This window comes from Aquarana catesbeiana, linkage group LG08, assembly GCF_042186555.1.
Source record: "Aquarana catesbeiana isolate 2022-GZ linkage group LG08, ASM4218655v1, whole genome shotgun sequence".
Taxonomy (NCBI): domain Eukaryota; kingdom Metazoa; phylum Chordata; class Amphibia; order Anura; family Ranidae; genus Aquarana; species Aquarana catesbeiana.
Genome location: NC_133331.1, coordinates 305,927,217 through 305,942,981, shown reverse-complemented (window position 1 = coordinate 305,942,981; position 15,765 = coordinate 305,927,217). Strand labels below are relative to the sequence as shown.

General features: G+C 43.8%; 1 protein-coding gene and 1 pseudogene across 1 annotated transcript; one reads left to right on the top strand and one right to left on the bottom strand.

Moving 5' to 3' along the window:
• The first annotated feature begins 1,166 nt into the window (after positions 1–1,166).
• LOC141105065 (uncharacterized) lies at positions 1,167–7,460 on the top strand. The gene is made up of 7 exons (XM_073594897.1): positions 1,167–1,221; positions 2,433–2,556; positions 2,673–2,770; positions 2,859–3,018; positions 3,135–3,232; positions 3,323–3,407; positions 4,602–7,460. The coding sequence occupies exons 2-7, from the start codon at positions 2,472–2,474 to the stop codon at positions 6,479–6,481; spliced, it is 2,406 nt and encodes an 801-aa protein (XP_073450998.1). The 5' UTR covers positions 1,167–1,221; positions 2,433–2,471; the 3' UTR covers positions 6,482–7,460.
• An 8,093-nt stretch (positions 7,461–15,553) lies between these two features.
• On the bottom strand, positions 15,554–15,717 carry LOC141107037 (U2 spliceosomal RNA; annotated as a pseudogene).
• Positions 15,718–15,765: the final 48 nt, after the last annotated feature.

The following is a 15,765-nucleotide window of genomic DNA, read 5'->3' as shown; positions in this document are numbered from 1 at the left end:
CTCCCACCACATAAATTTTATCAGATGACTTTGACTTGACCACCATCCATAGCTGAACCTCCCACCACATAAACGTTATCAGATGACCTTGACTTGACCAGCACCAACCATGGCTGAACCTCCCACCACATAAGGTCTCATGTACACTGCTGCTGCTAAACGGACGTTTAGGAGCAGTTGGGCATTTTTTTCAACTGCTCCTGAACTCATCCAGTGTTATCTTATGTGTACATGTACACAGGGTCCTTTATAGTCGTTTCTAGGCAGTTGAGTTTAGAGGCCTTTTTTGGAAAGCAAAAAAATGAGTTCAGATGCTGAGTTCAGAGGCATTTCAAGTGCCAAACACTTCTAAACGCAGCTAAACACGGTAACTCGCGTTTAGCTGCATTTCGTTTACAGGCGTTTTTCATTTTTGGTCCAAGCCTCGATATGGTGTGGGTTGGGGCAGGAAGTGACGTCGGTGTTACCCAGAAGCCTCTATGCGTTTTGCATCCAATCATGCGTCTTCCTGGAAGACATCATATCGAGGCTTGGACCGCACGCTGACCCCGGGAGACGGAACGGCGCTTGCTAGCCCCAAAAGTATAGCTGGAAAGACTCAGCGCCGGTCTATAGGCACCATATTTGTGAGTGAAAATTTTTTTCCTATACATTAAGGTGAAAAAACACCTGGCAGTCACCGTCCCCCCATCCCCTTCATCTCCTCAGCGGGCACTAACTCTCCCTCTCTCCACGGAGTCCCGGCTCTTGATTGGATAGATTGATAGCAGCGCAGCCATTGGCTCCCGCTGCTGTCAATCAAATCCAATGACAGGGGGGCGGGGCCGAGTCCGGCATTCGTGTCTATGGATGGCAAATGCTGGGCTCGGGAACGCGCCTGCAAGGTAACACCCACGGGAGAGCTCTTCTACTAGGGGGGGGGTTATCTGATGCGGGGAGGAGCCGCAAGAAGCGCCGGGGGACCCCAGAAATGGACGTTTGGAGCCACTCTGTGCAAAACGAGCTGCACAGTGGAGGTAAGTATGACGTGTTTGTTATTTAAAAAAAAAATTTAAAACGATCCTTTACAATCACTTTAGGGCCCCTAATTAAAACTAAGCCGAGAGCCGAGGGAGTGCTCTCAGACAGGAAGTGACGTCAAGTATAAACAGGAAGTTCCGGGTGAGAGGTAAGTTGGGAGGAAGTAGAGAGGAGACATTGCTGGAACTGGCAGCAAAGGAGGTAATAAGATATTATTTTATATTTACACCCAGCAACCCCCCGTCATGTTCCGTCCTCTTCCTCCATAGTCACTGTGATGTCTTTTATCTCCAGCAGATGACGATACACACATATATTGCATAATAATGTATAAATTATATCAACATATACCATAGTGCTGTACAGAGAACACTGAGCCAGCCACATCAGTCTCTGTACAGAGGAGCTTACACTCTATGTTCCCCCACAGTCTAAATCTGTAGTAATCTTTAGTAGTGACATTACTCTCTGCAGTTGATGGATCTGAATGTTTATAACAGTTAGGGATGAGCTCCGGGTTCAGTCAGAATTTAGCTTTTTTCAGTGAACAGCTAAACTAAATGGAGAGTCTACCGAGCTGAACCTTCAGCTGCAGAATTATTATTATTCCTGGCAGCCTCCCGCTCAGGCTGGTTGTTAGTGAGCAGGCAGGTGCCATGGTCCTGACAACAAGGTTCTCCCTGGAGATCATCGGTCTGCTGACCGGAGAGGTGAGGAGGATTCTGGGAGGTCACATGACATCACTCTTATCTCTATTAATAAAACACAGACCTGACCAGAGAGGTGAGGAGGATTCTGGGAGGTCACATGACATTTCTCTTATCTCTATTAATAAAACACAGACCTGACCAGAGAGGTGAGGAGGATTCTGGGAGGTCACATGACATCACTCTTATCTCTATTAATAAAACACAGACCTGACCGGAGGGGTGAGGAGGATTCTGGGAGGTCACATGACATCACTCTTATCTCTATTAATAAAACACAGACCTGACCGGAGAGGTGAGGAGGATTCTGGGAGGTCACATGACATCACTCTTATCTCTATTAATAAAACACAGACCTGACCGGAGAGGTGAGGAGGATTCTGGGAGGTCACATGACATCACTCTTATCTCTATTAATAAAACGCAGACCTGACCGGAGAGGTGAGGAGGATTCTGGGAGGTCACATGACATCACTCTTATTTCTATTAATAAAACACAGACCTGACCGGAGAGGTGAGGAGGATTCTGGGAGGTCACATGACATCACTCTTATCTCTATTAATAAAACACAGACCTGACCGGAGAGGTGAGGAGGATTCTGGGAGGTCACATGACATCACTCTTATCTCTATTAATAAAACGCAGACCTGACCGGAGGGGTGAGGAGGATTCTTGGATGGTGACTGTATCATTGTGTGTGTCAGGTTCCTATAAGGTGTCAGGATGTCACTGTCTATTTCTCCATGGAGGAGTGGGAGTATTTAGAAGGACACAAGGATCTCTACAAGGACGTCATGATGGACAATCAGCCGCCCCTCACATCACCGGGTAAGAGGAGACTTAATTGTAAAGGAGAGAGCAGTACGGAGGGTCCACCTAGATCCCCCATCATCTGATAAACACATAGAAACAATGTATTCAGTCAGTGTGTGTGTTTCCTACAGATGGATCCAGTAATGGGAACCCACCAGAGAGATGTCCCCGTCCTCTGTATTCCCGGGATTCCACACAGGAAGATCACACCATCCCTCACCATCATCAGGTAGATGAAGAGAAACCTTAACATTTTATGAAATTCGTTTTTTTTTAACGTAGCAATTGATGGTATTTTTGTCATATTGTGGGATTAGGGTGAAGACCTGATTGATATAAAGGTTAAGGTTAAAGTAGAAGAAGAGACGTATATGAGGGGCATACAGTCCACGGAGGAGAGTGGATTGATGGTGCCAATTAAAGATGAGGAATCTTTTCATGTCATGATGGAGAATCAGCCGCCCCTCACATCACCGGGTAAGAGGAGACTTTATTGTAAAGGAGAAAGCAGTACGGAGGATCCACCTAGATCCCCCATCATCTGATAAACACATAGAAACAATGTATTCAGTCAGTGTGTGTGTTTCCTACAGATAGATCCAGTAATGGGAACCCACCAGAGAGATGTCCCCGTCCTCTGTATTCCCGGGATTCCACACAGGAAGATCATAACTATGCACGCCATGATCAGGTAGTTGGGACATCTAGAACTTGAGATACCTAAATCTTTATAAGATCAATGTTTTTGTTTTCTGTATTGACAGATGTTTTGTGGTTTTAGTGTGAAGAACTAATTGACATGAAATCTGAAGTTAAAATGGAATTGACTATTAAAGAGGAGGGATCTTTTCTAGGCTTAGACACAGGTAAGTTATAAGTTCTTATAGGAAGAAACTTTACAAATATTTATTTTATTTCTACTAGTATAAAGTATGTTCTTAGTCAAAACAACAGTAGATATGCCAGTTGTAAACACATTTAATTTGATATATTTTATTATACAGTAATGGTTTGTAGATTAGCGTCATAAAGTATTTTCTAACTTTTGACAGAGAAAAAATGTTTTGTTAGCACAAAGAACATCCTTATAAACAAGATTTCGTTTGAAAGGTCCATCTCCATTCCTCAATATAACACCATGTTCCCAACAAATGAGGAGGAGATACTGTACACCATATGAAAGGTCCATTTCCATTCCTCAATATAACGTCATGTTCCCAACAAATGAGGAGGAGGTACTGTACACCATATGAAAGGTCCATCTCCATTCCTCAATATAATGTCATGTTCCCAACAAATGAGGAGGAGATACTGTACACCATATGTAAAGTCCATCTCCATTCCTCAATATAAGGTCATGTTCCCAACAAATGAGGAGGAGATACTGTACACCATATGAAAGGACCATCTCTGTTCCTCAATATAACGTCATGTTCCCAACAAATGAGGAGTAGATACTGTACACCATACGAAAGGGCCATCTCCATTCCTCAATACAATGTCATGTTCCCAACAAATAAGGTTGAGATACTGTACACCATATGAAAGGTCCATCTCCATTCCTCAATATAATGTCATGTTCCCAACAAATGAGGAGGAGATACTGTACACCATATGAAAGGTCCATCTCCATTCCTCAATATAACGTCATGTTCCCAACAAATGAGGAGGAGATACTGTACACCATATGAAAGGTCCATCTCCTTTCCTCAATATAACATCTCCATTCCTCACTACAATGTCATGTTCCCAACAAATAAGTTGGATATACTGTACACCATATGAAAGGTCCATCTCCATTCCTCAATGTAACATCATGGTCCCAACAAATGAGTTTGATCGATGTCCATAACTGTATCATTAGTTTGCCATTGTTTGTTTGGTTGCATTGTGGATCTTCTCTGATTTGTATTCTTTGGACTAATGATTGTATTTTATTCTAGTAAAAACTGTTTATTTTTGGACCAACATACATGGCTCATGAGGGAAAAACACGGTATATTGAATGTATTTTAATAAAAAATTGCATATTTTTCATATTTTCATATTTTTTCCCTCAGATGAATTTGATGTCCAGAATATTTTGAAGTTACATCCCAACCAATTATCCTCAAAACAACCCCATACAATAAGCTGTAGACCAAAGACCTTTTCATGTTCAGAGTGCAGTAAATCTTTTAGAAGACGTTGCGAGCTCCGGACGCATCTAAGAGCTCACGCCAAAAAGTGGCCTTGCTCAAAATGTGAGCAAACCTTCTTTTTAAAAAAGGAACTCTTTAATCACCAGAGAGTTCACACTGGCAAGAAGACCTTTCCATGTTCTGAGTGCGAGAAATGTTTTAAGTCAAAAGATCCACTTTTCAGACACGATGAACTATACCACGCTGGAAAACAGACATCAGTCCTAAGCGGCGAGTGGCCCTATTCGTGTTCTGAGTGCAGGAAATATTTTAAGTCGGAATCTCGTTTTTTTGCACACAAGGAACGATGCCACGGGGAAAGACGGTCGTCCGTCCAGAGCGACGAGCCAGCCTATTCATATTCCGAAGGCGGGAGATCTTTTGCAGGAAAATGCGACCTTTATAAACATCAAAAATCTCACACAGAAAAGTGGTCCTGCTCAGAATGTGAGAAATCCTTCTTTAAAAAGAAGGATCTCGCCATACACCGGAAAATTCATACTAGCGAGGAGAGCTTTTCGTGCTCTCAGTGCGGGAAGTGTTTTGGAAGCAAATTAGGACTTAACTCACACGAGAGGGTTCACATGAACCATTGGTCCTGCTTGGAATGTGAGAAAGCCTTCTTTAAAAAGAGGGACCTCCTCATACACCGGAAAATTCATACTGGCGAGGAGAACTTTTCGTGCTCTCAGTGCGGGAAGTGTTTTGGAAGCAAATTAGGGCTTAGCTCACACGAGAGGGTTCACAAGAACAATTGGTCTTGCTCAGAATGTGAGAAAACCTTCATAAGAAAATCGCAACTCAATAAACACCGGATCGCTCACACCGGCGAGAAGCCCTTTTCATGTTCCGAGTGCAGCAAAAGCTTCTTCTCTAAATCGAGCCTCTGGAAGCACATGAAGATCCACACTCACGAGAAGCAGTTTTCCTGTCCCGAGTGCGGGAAATGTTTCCTGTTTCGAAAGTCTCTTCTTCTCCACCAGGGCACTCACATGGGCGAGCCTCCCTACCCGTGTCCCCAGTGCGAGAAGTCGTTGGGTTCCAAATCTGAATTTGCTCTGCATCAGGCCCTCCACAGGGGCGCCAAGACGTTTCCGTGTTCGGAGTGCGACAAATCGTTCCTCCGTAAATCTCATCTCGTTATACATCAGAGGGATCACACCGGCGAGCAGCCGTTTGTCTGTCCCGAGTGCGGCAAAGGCTTCACGCACAACGCGCCTCTCAGATACCACTTGAAGGCCCACACCGGAGAGCCGCTGCTTTCCTGTCCAGAGTGCGGGAAAAAAGTACGGGGGAAGAACTGCCTTCTCGTCCACAGGAAAGTCCACACGGACAAGCGTCTCTTTTTGTGCCCCGAGTGCGGCAAGTCGTTCAAGGCCAAATATCAGCTCACCGCGCACAAAAAGATACACGTCGGGGAGAGGAGTTTTTCTTGTTCGGAGTGCGGGAAATCCTTCCTGAGAAAAACGCAACTTGCGACGCACCAGAGGACTCACACCGGTGAAAGGCCGTTCTTGTGTGCCGTGTGCGGCAAAAGTTTTACCCAAAAAGGGAACCTCGCTATCCATTCTAAAATCCACACTGGGGAGAAGCCATTTTTATGTTGGAAGTGCGGCAAATGTTTTATGCAAAAATTGGAACTTGTTAAGCACCAGAGAAGTCACACTGGCGAGCGGCGTCCTTTTTCATGTTCAGAGTGTGGGACATGTTTCACGCGGAAAGATGCTCTAGTTGAACATCAGAGGGTGCAAGGACACTGAAGCCGGAAACAAATTAATGATGTTTGAAAAAGAGTAACTAATGCGCAAACCCCCAATATAAACCCTTTCATGACTTATGCAGCGTACACACGAGCGGACTTTTTGACCAGACCGGTCCGACGGTCTATCCGACGGACTTTTGACGGACTTCTGACGGACTTTTGAACGAACGGACTTGCCTACACACGATCACACCAAAGTCCGACGGATTCGTACGTGATGACGTACGACCGGACTAAAATAAGGAAGTTGATAGCCAGTAGCCAACAGCTGCCCTAGCGTCGGTTTTCATCTGTCGGACTAGCATACAGACGAGCGGATTTCTTGATAGGAACTGGGTCCGGCGGAGTTTCGACGTAAAGATTTGAAACATGTTCCAAATCTAAAGTCCGTTAGATTTTCGACCAAAAAAGTCTGCTGCAGGTCCGATGAAGCCCACACACGGTCATATTGTCCGTCGGACCAGTCCGACTCGTGTGTACCCGGCATAAGCCTATTTCTGACATTTGGTGTTTACAACTTAAAATACGTATTTTTTGCTAGAAAATTACTTAGAGCCCCCAAACATTATACATATATATATATTGTAATAGTCCCTGTCACTGGGAAAAGGGATGGGATCTCTAACCCTGTGTCCATGTCTTATGGAGAGCCAGCAGGTTGTGTGCCCAGGTGCACACAGCCCATATAACGAGGGGCTAGTGAGAGCAGAGGGTGGAGGAAGGTGGAGTGTGTGTAGCTTGTTGCTACTGCTGTGTGAAGACAGACCTGTGTCTGGAGAGTGGTCTGCCCTGTGGGAGTCTGCAGCCTATGTAAAGGGGATTCTTTGCCCAGGGACTGGGAAAGGCTGGCCAGCCTTGAGAGTCGGGGAGACTGAGGAAGCCAGTGAGTCCAGGGGGCTGTAAAGAATTGGCAAATCTGTTGAGAGCAAGCAGAGGAACTGCTGACAAGAGAGCCAGGTGGCTTGGTATGTTTTCCTTATTTTTGGAGTGCTTAATGAAGTTAAACCCCTGCGTGGGAATCCTGAATGGACCTTTTTGCTTTTGTTTTTCGGTTTAATAAACGTGGGCTACCAGGCCCTTAACTATAATGCCTGTCTGATGTGGACTCACTGCACTAAAAACGCATTTATCGCTTGAGCTAAATACCCCAAACATTACAATATATATATATATATATATATATATATATATATATATATATATATATAATTTTTTTTTTTTAGCAGAGAATCTAGAGAATAAAATGGCGATTGTTGCAATATTTTACGTCACGCGGTATTTGTGCAGCGGTGTTTTAAACGCAACTTTTTGGGAAAAGGGACGCTTTCATGAATTAAAAAAAAAAAACAAAACAGTAAAGTTAGCCCAATTTTTTTGTATAATGTGAAAGATGATGTTACGCCGAGTAAATAGATACAAAAAGTGTCACGCTTTATTATAATTGTACACACTCGTGGAATGGCGACAAACTACGGTACCTAAAAATCTCCATAGGCGACGCTTTCAATTTTTTTTTTTAGGGTTACCAGGTTAGAGTTACAGAAGAGGTCTAGTGCTAGAATTATTGCTCACGCTTTGACGATCGCGGCGATACCTCACATGTGTGATTTGAACACCGTTTACATATGCGGGCGCGACTTCCGTATGGGTTTTCTATGCTGCGCGAGCTCGCGGAGACGGGGGCGCTTTAAAAAGATTTTTTATTTATTTTATTTATTTTTATATTAATAAATTGTGTTTAAAAAAAAAAAAAAAAAATTGATAATTTTTATTGCTGTCACAAGGAATGTAAACATCCCTTGTGATAGTAATAGGTGGTGACAGGTACTCTTTATGGAGGGATCGGGGGGTCTAAAAGACCCCCCGATCCCTCCTTTGCACTTCAAAGTATTCAGATCGCCGTTTTCGGCGATTCTGAATACTGTATATTTATTTAAAACCGGCGCCATTGGCAGCCGAGTAAACGGGAAGTGACGTCATGACGACGCTTCCGTGTTTACAATCAGGAGACTGGAACTAAGCCGTTCCCGGCTTCATGCCAGTCTGTCCCTAGCCGCCGCCGGATTGTCGATCGGTTCTCCCAGTGGGACGGGAGGCCCGTTCAGAGCGGCAGGAGGGGGATGTCCCCTCCCGCTCCTCCGGTATAACAGCCGAGCAGCTTTTAGCCGCATCGGTTGTTATCCCTGGAAAACCGATCGCTGGCTCTAAAAAACGGTACCGGGATGATGCCTGCAGCTGCGGGCATCATCCCAGTATATCCCCCGAAAGCCGAGGCCGCGCATCTGCGTACATTCGGCAGGAAGGGGATAAGGAAAGGCTAATGAGTAGCTACCAACATAAAAGGTGTTCTCACACGAAAAAGTAGACATGTGCAATTTGTTTAGTTCCCAATTCGTTTTTTAAAGAATTTTGCCAAATTTGTTAATTTCTGAGATTGCGAATTTTTCAATTTCCGAAATTTCAAAAATTTGGAAATGTGAAAATTCGGAAATTCAAAATTTGGAAATTCGGAAATTAAAAATTTCGGAACTTTGGAAGTTCGGAAATTCTAAATTCAGAAATTGGAAATTTTGTAAATTCGGAAATTGGAAATAAGGAAATTCAGAAATTAAAAAATTTGGAAATTTGAAAATCCAAAAATAAGAATGAAAATCTGAACATTCAAAAGAATGAAAATCTGAAAATTCGAAAACCCGAAAATCTGAAATAATAATTAACTAATAATAAATATTAAATTATAGGTATTGGAATTTCCTTTCAAGTTTGGCTGTCAGTGAATGTATTTGAACGAATTATCTGAAATAACGAATGCCGTATCTAAACAAATGGAACCATAACGATCTAATAATAATAAATAATAATAATAAAACCTTTTTATTATTATTATTTATTATTAATTTTTTCCACTCCATTTGTTTAGATGCGGCATTCGTTATTTCGGATAATTCTTAACTTCAGATAAGTTTGTATTCGTTACATTCACAAACAGCCAATTTTTAAAGGAAATTCCAATATCTTTAATTTATTAGTTAGTTATTATTAGTTAGTTATTATTTCGAATTTTACTGATTTTTCTTCTTTTTTTCAGATTTTCTAATATCCGGATTTTCGAATTTCTGGATTTCCGAATTCCGAAAATTCAAAAATTCGGAATTCGAAAATTTGAAATTCGAAAAAAAATTTTGCGCTACAAATAAAAGACCGAAAATTTAAAAAAATGTAAATAATATTTCTTTGTTTCTGTTATAAAACTTTCTAAATAAGTACGTTTTCTCCTTCACTGATGGGCACTGATGATGAGGCACTTATATGCAGTACTGATGGGCACTCATAGGTGGCACTGGTGGGCACTTATAGGCGGCACTGATGGGCACTGATAGAAGGGACTGATAGGCAGCACTGATGGGCACAGATTGGCATTTTCAAATGGACACTGATTGGCATCCCTGGTGGGCTCTAGTGGGCACCCTCGATGGGTCTACACTGATAATCAATGCGCTGGTTATCAGCCCAGACCCCTTCATCGTGCCTTGTCAGCGTGTACAGCGTGTACAGGAAAAGGCACTTCCTGGTTACCATGTGATGAGCTGTGATTGGACACAGCTCATCACATGGTAAAGAGCCTACGTCATAGGCTCTTTACTGGGATCGGAGATGCGGTGTCAAACTACACCACCACCGATTTGCCGCGCTGCGCTCCCCCCGCGGCTTGTCCTGCTGGACGTCTTATGACGCCCAGTCAGGATAATATAATCACTTTCCGACTGTCATTCTGCTATATGATAGGGAACTATTCCTTCCAATGACACCAGCAATGAGGAACTATTCCTCCCATGGACACCAATGATGGGGCACTATTCCTTCCACTGACACCAATAATGGGGCACTATTCCTCTCACCGACACCAGTGATGGGGCGCTATTTCTCCCACTGACACCAATAATGGGGCACTATTCCTCTCACCGACACCAGTGATGGGGCGCTATTTCTCCCACTGACACCAATGATGGGGCGCTATTCCTCCCACTGACACCAATGATGGGTCACTATTCCTTCCACTGACACCAATGATGGGGCACTATTCCTTCCACTGACACCAATGATGGGGCACTATTCCTTCCACTGACACCAACAATGGGGAACTATTCCTCCCACTGATGCCAACAGTGGGGAACTATTCCTCCCACTGATGCCAACAGTGGGAAACTATTCCTCCTACTGACACCAACAGTGGGGAACTATTCCTCCCATGTACACCAACGATGGGGCACTATTCTTCTCACCGTCACCAGTGATGGGGCGCTATTCCACCCACTGACACCAATGATGGGGCACTATTCCTTCCACTGACATCAATGATGGGGAACTATTCCTCCCACTGACGCCAACAATGGGGAACTATTCCTCCCATGGGCACCAATAATGGGGCACTATTCCTCTCACCGACACCAGTGATGGGGCGCTATTCCTCCCACTGACACCAATGATGGGGCACTATTCCTTCCACTGACACCAACAATGGGGAACTATTCCTTCCACTGACGCCAACAGTGGGGAACTATTCCTCCCATGGACACCAACGATGGGGCACTACTCCTCTCACAGACACCAGTAATGAGGGCCTATCCCTCTCACGGACACCATGGATGGGGCATTGTTACCGTCCTCAGGACAATTTCTACTCCTACTGGCCACAGTCCAACCCTTCTAAAGTCTGAAGGATAATAAAATTGGCCCTTTTGTTTAGAAAGTTTGGAAACACCTGTCCTAGAGGAAAGCTGTCTTTACTTACCTATTCTGAGGGCACTCCGGTCACATGATTTCCCCAGCGGGCTGCTTCAGTGAAAAGGAGAGATTGCCAACAAAGGCTGCAATGCCTATGTGGTGATGTCACCTAGAGGCCTACTATGGGACATCCCTTGTCCACAGTTCCTCCTACATAGTGAAGCCTGAGCTGTGACCGGACCTGAGTGCTCTCAGACTAGGTAAGTATAGACATCATTCCTTTACAGGGTAGTCAGTATAGGGCTTAGGATGGGGGTGGGAGCAGGTTTAGTTATAGAAATGCCGCGTACACACGGTTGGACTTTACGGGAGACTTTGCCCGGCGGACTTTTCGACGTACTTTACGACAGACTTTCTGAATAAACGGACTTGCCTACACACAGTCCACCAAAGTCTGTCGAATTCGTACGTGATGACGTACTACCGGACTAAAACAAGGAAGTTCATAGCCAGTAGCCAATAGCTGCCCTAGCGTGGCTTTTTGTCCGTCGAACTAGCATACAGACGAGCGGACTTTTCGACCGGACTCGATTTCAACAGATTGATTTAAAACATGTTTCAAATCTAAGTCCGTCCAACTTTTGAGAAAACAAAGTCCGCTGGAGCCCACACACGATCGAATTGTCTGACGAAATCCAGTCTGCCGGGTAAAGTCTGCCGTTAAGTCCGCTCGTGTGTACGTGGCATCAGTATTTGACTGGACTTCCATTTAAAGCATTTTTAGACTCTAGACTTAGGTTTATGGATTGCCGAGTACTGCAAAATATTGCCAAAGGGCTGTTATGGTTCCTCAGCCAATAGCGTTCGTTTCCCTCTTCCGCTTCACTGATGCTCCAGAAGTATCTAACTGTGCATGAAATTATTTCTTTGTATTAAGCAAACCTTAAACTGTTAGTGCACCCTCTCTGTACAATACACTAAACAGATCAAACTCCTGTGTGTGGGGGATTTTGAGATATCACCATGGAGGTTAGAAACTTGGGTTTTGGCGTTCTATATAGAATTGTTTAAATTGACCTTTTGATATAAAGTGTTGTCATTCAAAGCAACCAATCCAATTTTGTATTTTTCCCAACATTCATTGGGGGATATAGTAGAACAGTAGAACTTCATTGGGCATTTGGCAAGTCAAAGCTTCCTATGTTGGCTACACGCTCCGTACTCACAGATAAAACCCAGTTTAACTTGGTGTCTTTAGGAGGAAGGATGACTCTCTCCAGCTCAGCTGGGTCAAAATGACTTAAGCTGAATTATTCTTTACTATACTTTGTCAACCGTTGCTGGTAGCCTCACAGGGGACCCCCTAATCCTGGAGATTGATCCCAGGTCCCTCAGATCTAGAGATTCTCCCAAGGAGCCACGGTATACCTTGGTTGCCATACTAGAGCCCCCAAACCAAGAAATTCACCCCAGCAGCCACTGGGTTCCTTGATGTCATACCAGATCCTCGAGGCCTGGAGGTTCACCCGCAGTGTTCCTCAGTTTCATACCAGACCCCCAGATCTGGAGGTTCACCTGAGAATCCTCTGTATTCCTTATTGTCATACCAGACCTCCCAGATCTGGAGGTTCACCTGAGAATCCTCTGTATTCCTCAGTGTCATACCAGACCCCCAGATCTGGAGGTTCACCTGAGAATCCTCTGTATTCCTTGGTGTCATACCAGACCTCCCAGATCTGGAGGTTCACCCAGCAGCTGCTGTATTCCTTGGTGTCAGACCCCCAGATCTGGAGGTTCACCCCTGCAGCTGCTCTTTTAGTTGATGTCACAAGAGGCTCCCAGATCTGTATGTTTGCTGCTGTAGCCACCTTGTAGCTCTCTGTCATACTGGAAGCCAAATTCACTGAGTCACTGAAGCCATTAGTACCGTACAATGGTGACCAGGCTGTAAGAAGGGGGGGTTTGCTATGTCCAACTGGGACAAGGATACGGGTTCTCTAAGCTTCTCTTGGGATGGGAGGTGTTCTCTGCCATTTCCTATGATAATAGCACTTTAGTTTTTGTTTTGTTTTTGTTTGCAAAACATTCTGTAAGTGGAGGAGGGGATCCTGTCATTCGCCCACCTATCCTTTATTCACAGAAGGTTTTGCATTCTTTGAAAGTGTCAGTCGGGGAGGGCTCTAGTGGAAGAGGAGGGTACAGTCGGAGAGTAGAGATGGAGATTTTCACACAAACACACGACTGAGCAGTAAACCCATGCATTCCTGGAAGTTCACCGCTATGAAGATGATCAACATCAGCGAAGGGAAGATTTCTACAGTAGCCTTCAGGGTGTGGGATACACTTCATGGGAGGTAAGTTATATCAGTGGTGCTTTTTCCCTAAAATTTTTTTTTTTTTTACTAAACTTTTAACGAAGACAGAACTGCACTAATTTGTGTCTTTTATATCTGCCTGGAGTTTGGCTTTACCAGTAATCTTTTCTTGGGGGAAAGCATGGATGGGCTTTGCTCAGGGTTTGGGTTGTTTGAATGAAGGTTTTGCACCACACCATCATCACCGGATCCCTTTAATCCTGAGGAACCTCAAAATAGAGTCTGACAGGAGGAGATATCTGTCTGTCAAGAGTGCTAAAAATATTTTAACAGAAAAATTAAGTCTTATCACCTGTCGCCAATCACACGGGCATTTTTGCGTACTGCGTGGGATGGGGAAACATATGGTAGGGAAGCCATGTTTTATGCTCTGCGAGGGTGGAATATTATTGGCAGCTCAGGCTGTTTTTTGTATGTTGTAAGTGTGGGGATATCTATTTATATCACGCCCAGCCGTATGCCAGAGAACTGAGCAGTGGTGTATGTTTGTGTTTGGAGTACGAGAAAGCCATAAAAACCCCACCTTGACTTACATCTCCGAAAACCATACAAATACATGTTTACGTAATAAAGGATTCAACACTGGCGGTCTTTATTATTTTCCTGTATAAATTGTAATAAAAGTTGATATTATTATACATTTATTTTGAATGTTTTTGAAGAATACCTTCATTCTGGGCCTAACCTCCCACCTCATAAATGGTATCAGATGACTTTGACCTGAATATGTCCTTATACCACCATATTGGCAGTAAGTATGTGCAGTAAGTCTCTTTAAACTTTTTTTTGTTTGGATTGGTCATAGCAGAACTGCAATACCAGGTTGATAATTGAGGAAGAATCCAGGTCGACGACATCAACGGATTGAATGTCATCCAGGGCTTTCAGCTCCTCAATGTTCCCCACATGGAATGAGCAAACAAATCAGCCACACTCCAATAATGTCCACCCTCACGAAGCTAGAGATTATGATTAATCCCTTTTTCGAGTGAAATATGTCAGAGTTAGGTTTGGTCTGGTTGGACTCCTCTGTGATCTAGCCTTCGAACGTTAAAGCTTTGTGAGGGCTTTTGCGATTGGAGTGCAGCCGACTTGTTTGTTTATTCCTGGGAGGGAAGCCATATTAATGCTCCACAAGGGGACAATATGTGCCATCCATCAGAGATCTCAAAATGGTAAAGGGACATTTTTTGTGTTCTAAGATTAAGATCTTTTTCTATCCTATCCAGCTGTAAGCCAGAAAACTGACAGATGATAGGACATATTTGTGTTTGGAGTATGCAAACCATATGGAAACTGCAGCTTGACTCATATCTTCCAAACCATACGTGTTTATGTTTAAGAAGACTCAACAATCATTGGAAGAGCCTTTATTGTTTCCTTATATAAACACTACAATCATACATGTATATATCAATTGTTCATGAAGAATCCAGGTCTACGATATCAACAGATTGAACGTCATCCAGGACTGAACCTCCCACCTCCTAAACGGTATAAGGTAACTTTGGACCCAATCATGTCCTCATGACACCATGTTGGCAATGTGCTCTTATGCCGCGTACACACGACCGGTTTAGCCATCGTAATAAACTCTGACGGTTTCTCCGACAGAATTCCATTCAAGCGTTCTTGCCTACACACGGTCAACCCAAAGTCCGACCGACCAGAACGCGGTGACGTACAACGCTTACGACGGGACTAGAAAAAGGAAGTTCAATAGTCAGTAGCCAATAGCTTCCGTCTCGTACTTGCTTCAGAGCATGCGTCCTTTTTGGTCCGTCTGACCAGCATACAGACGATCGGTTTTTCCGATAGGAATTGAGTCCGTCGGAAAGATTTAGAACATGTTCCATTTCTAGGTCCGTCAGAATTTTTGAAAAAAAAAAGTCAGATGAGGCATACACGCGATCGGTATATACGATGAAAAGCTTCCGTCTGACTTTTTCTGCCGGACATTCCACTCGTGTGTACGCGGCATTAAAGGTACTACAATACCAGGTCAATGCGTGGAGCGGACAAAGCAAGGCTCTTCCTCCATCTCCCTGTTCTAAAAATCCATTTAATATTTGGTCCTCAGATAGAGGACGCATCAGATAATAAACTGATGATCTTAGCCAGAAGACAGAGAGGACCAGTAAGTCTATCTACATTTTTCTGAATGACGTCCATTATGATCGGA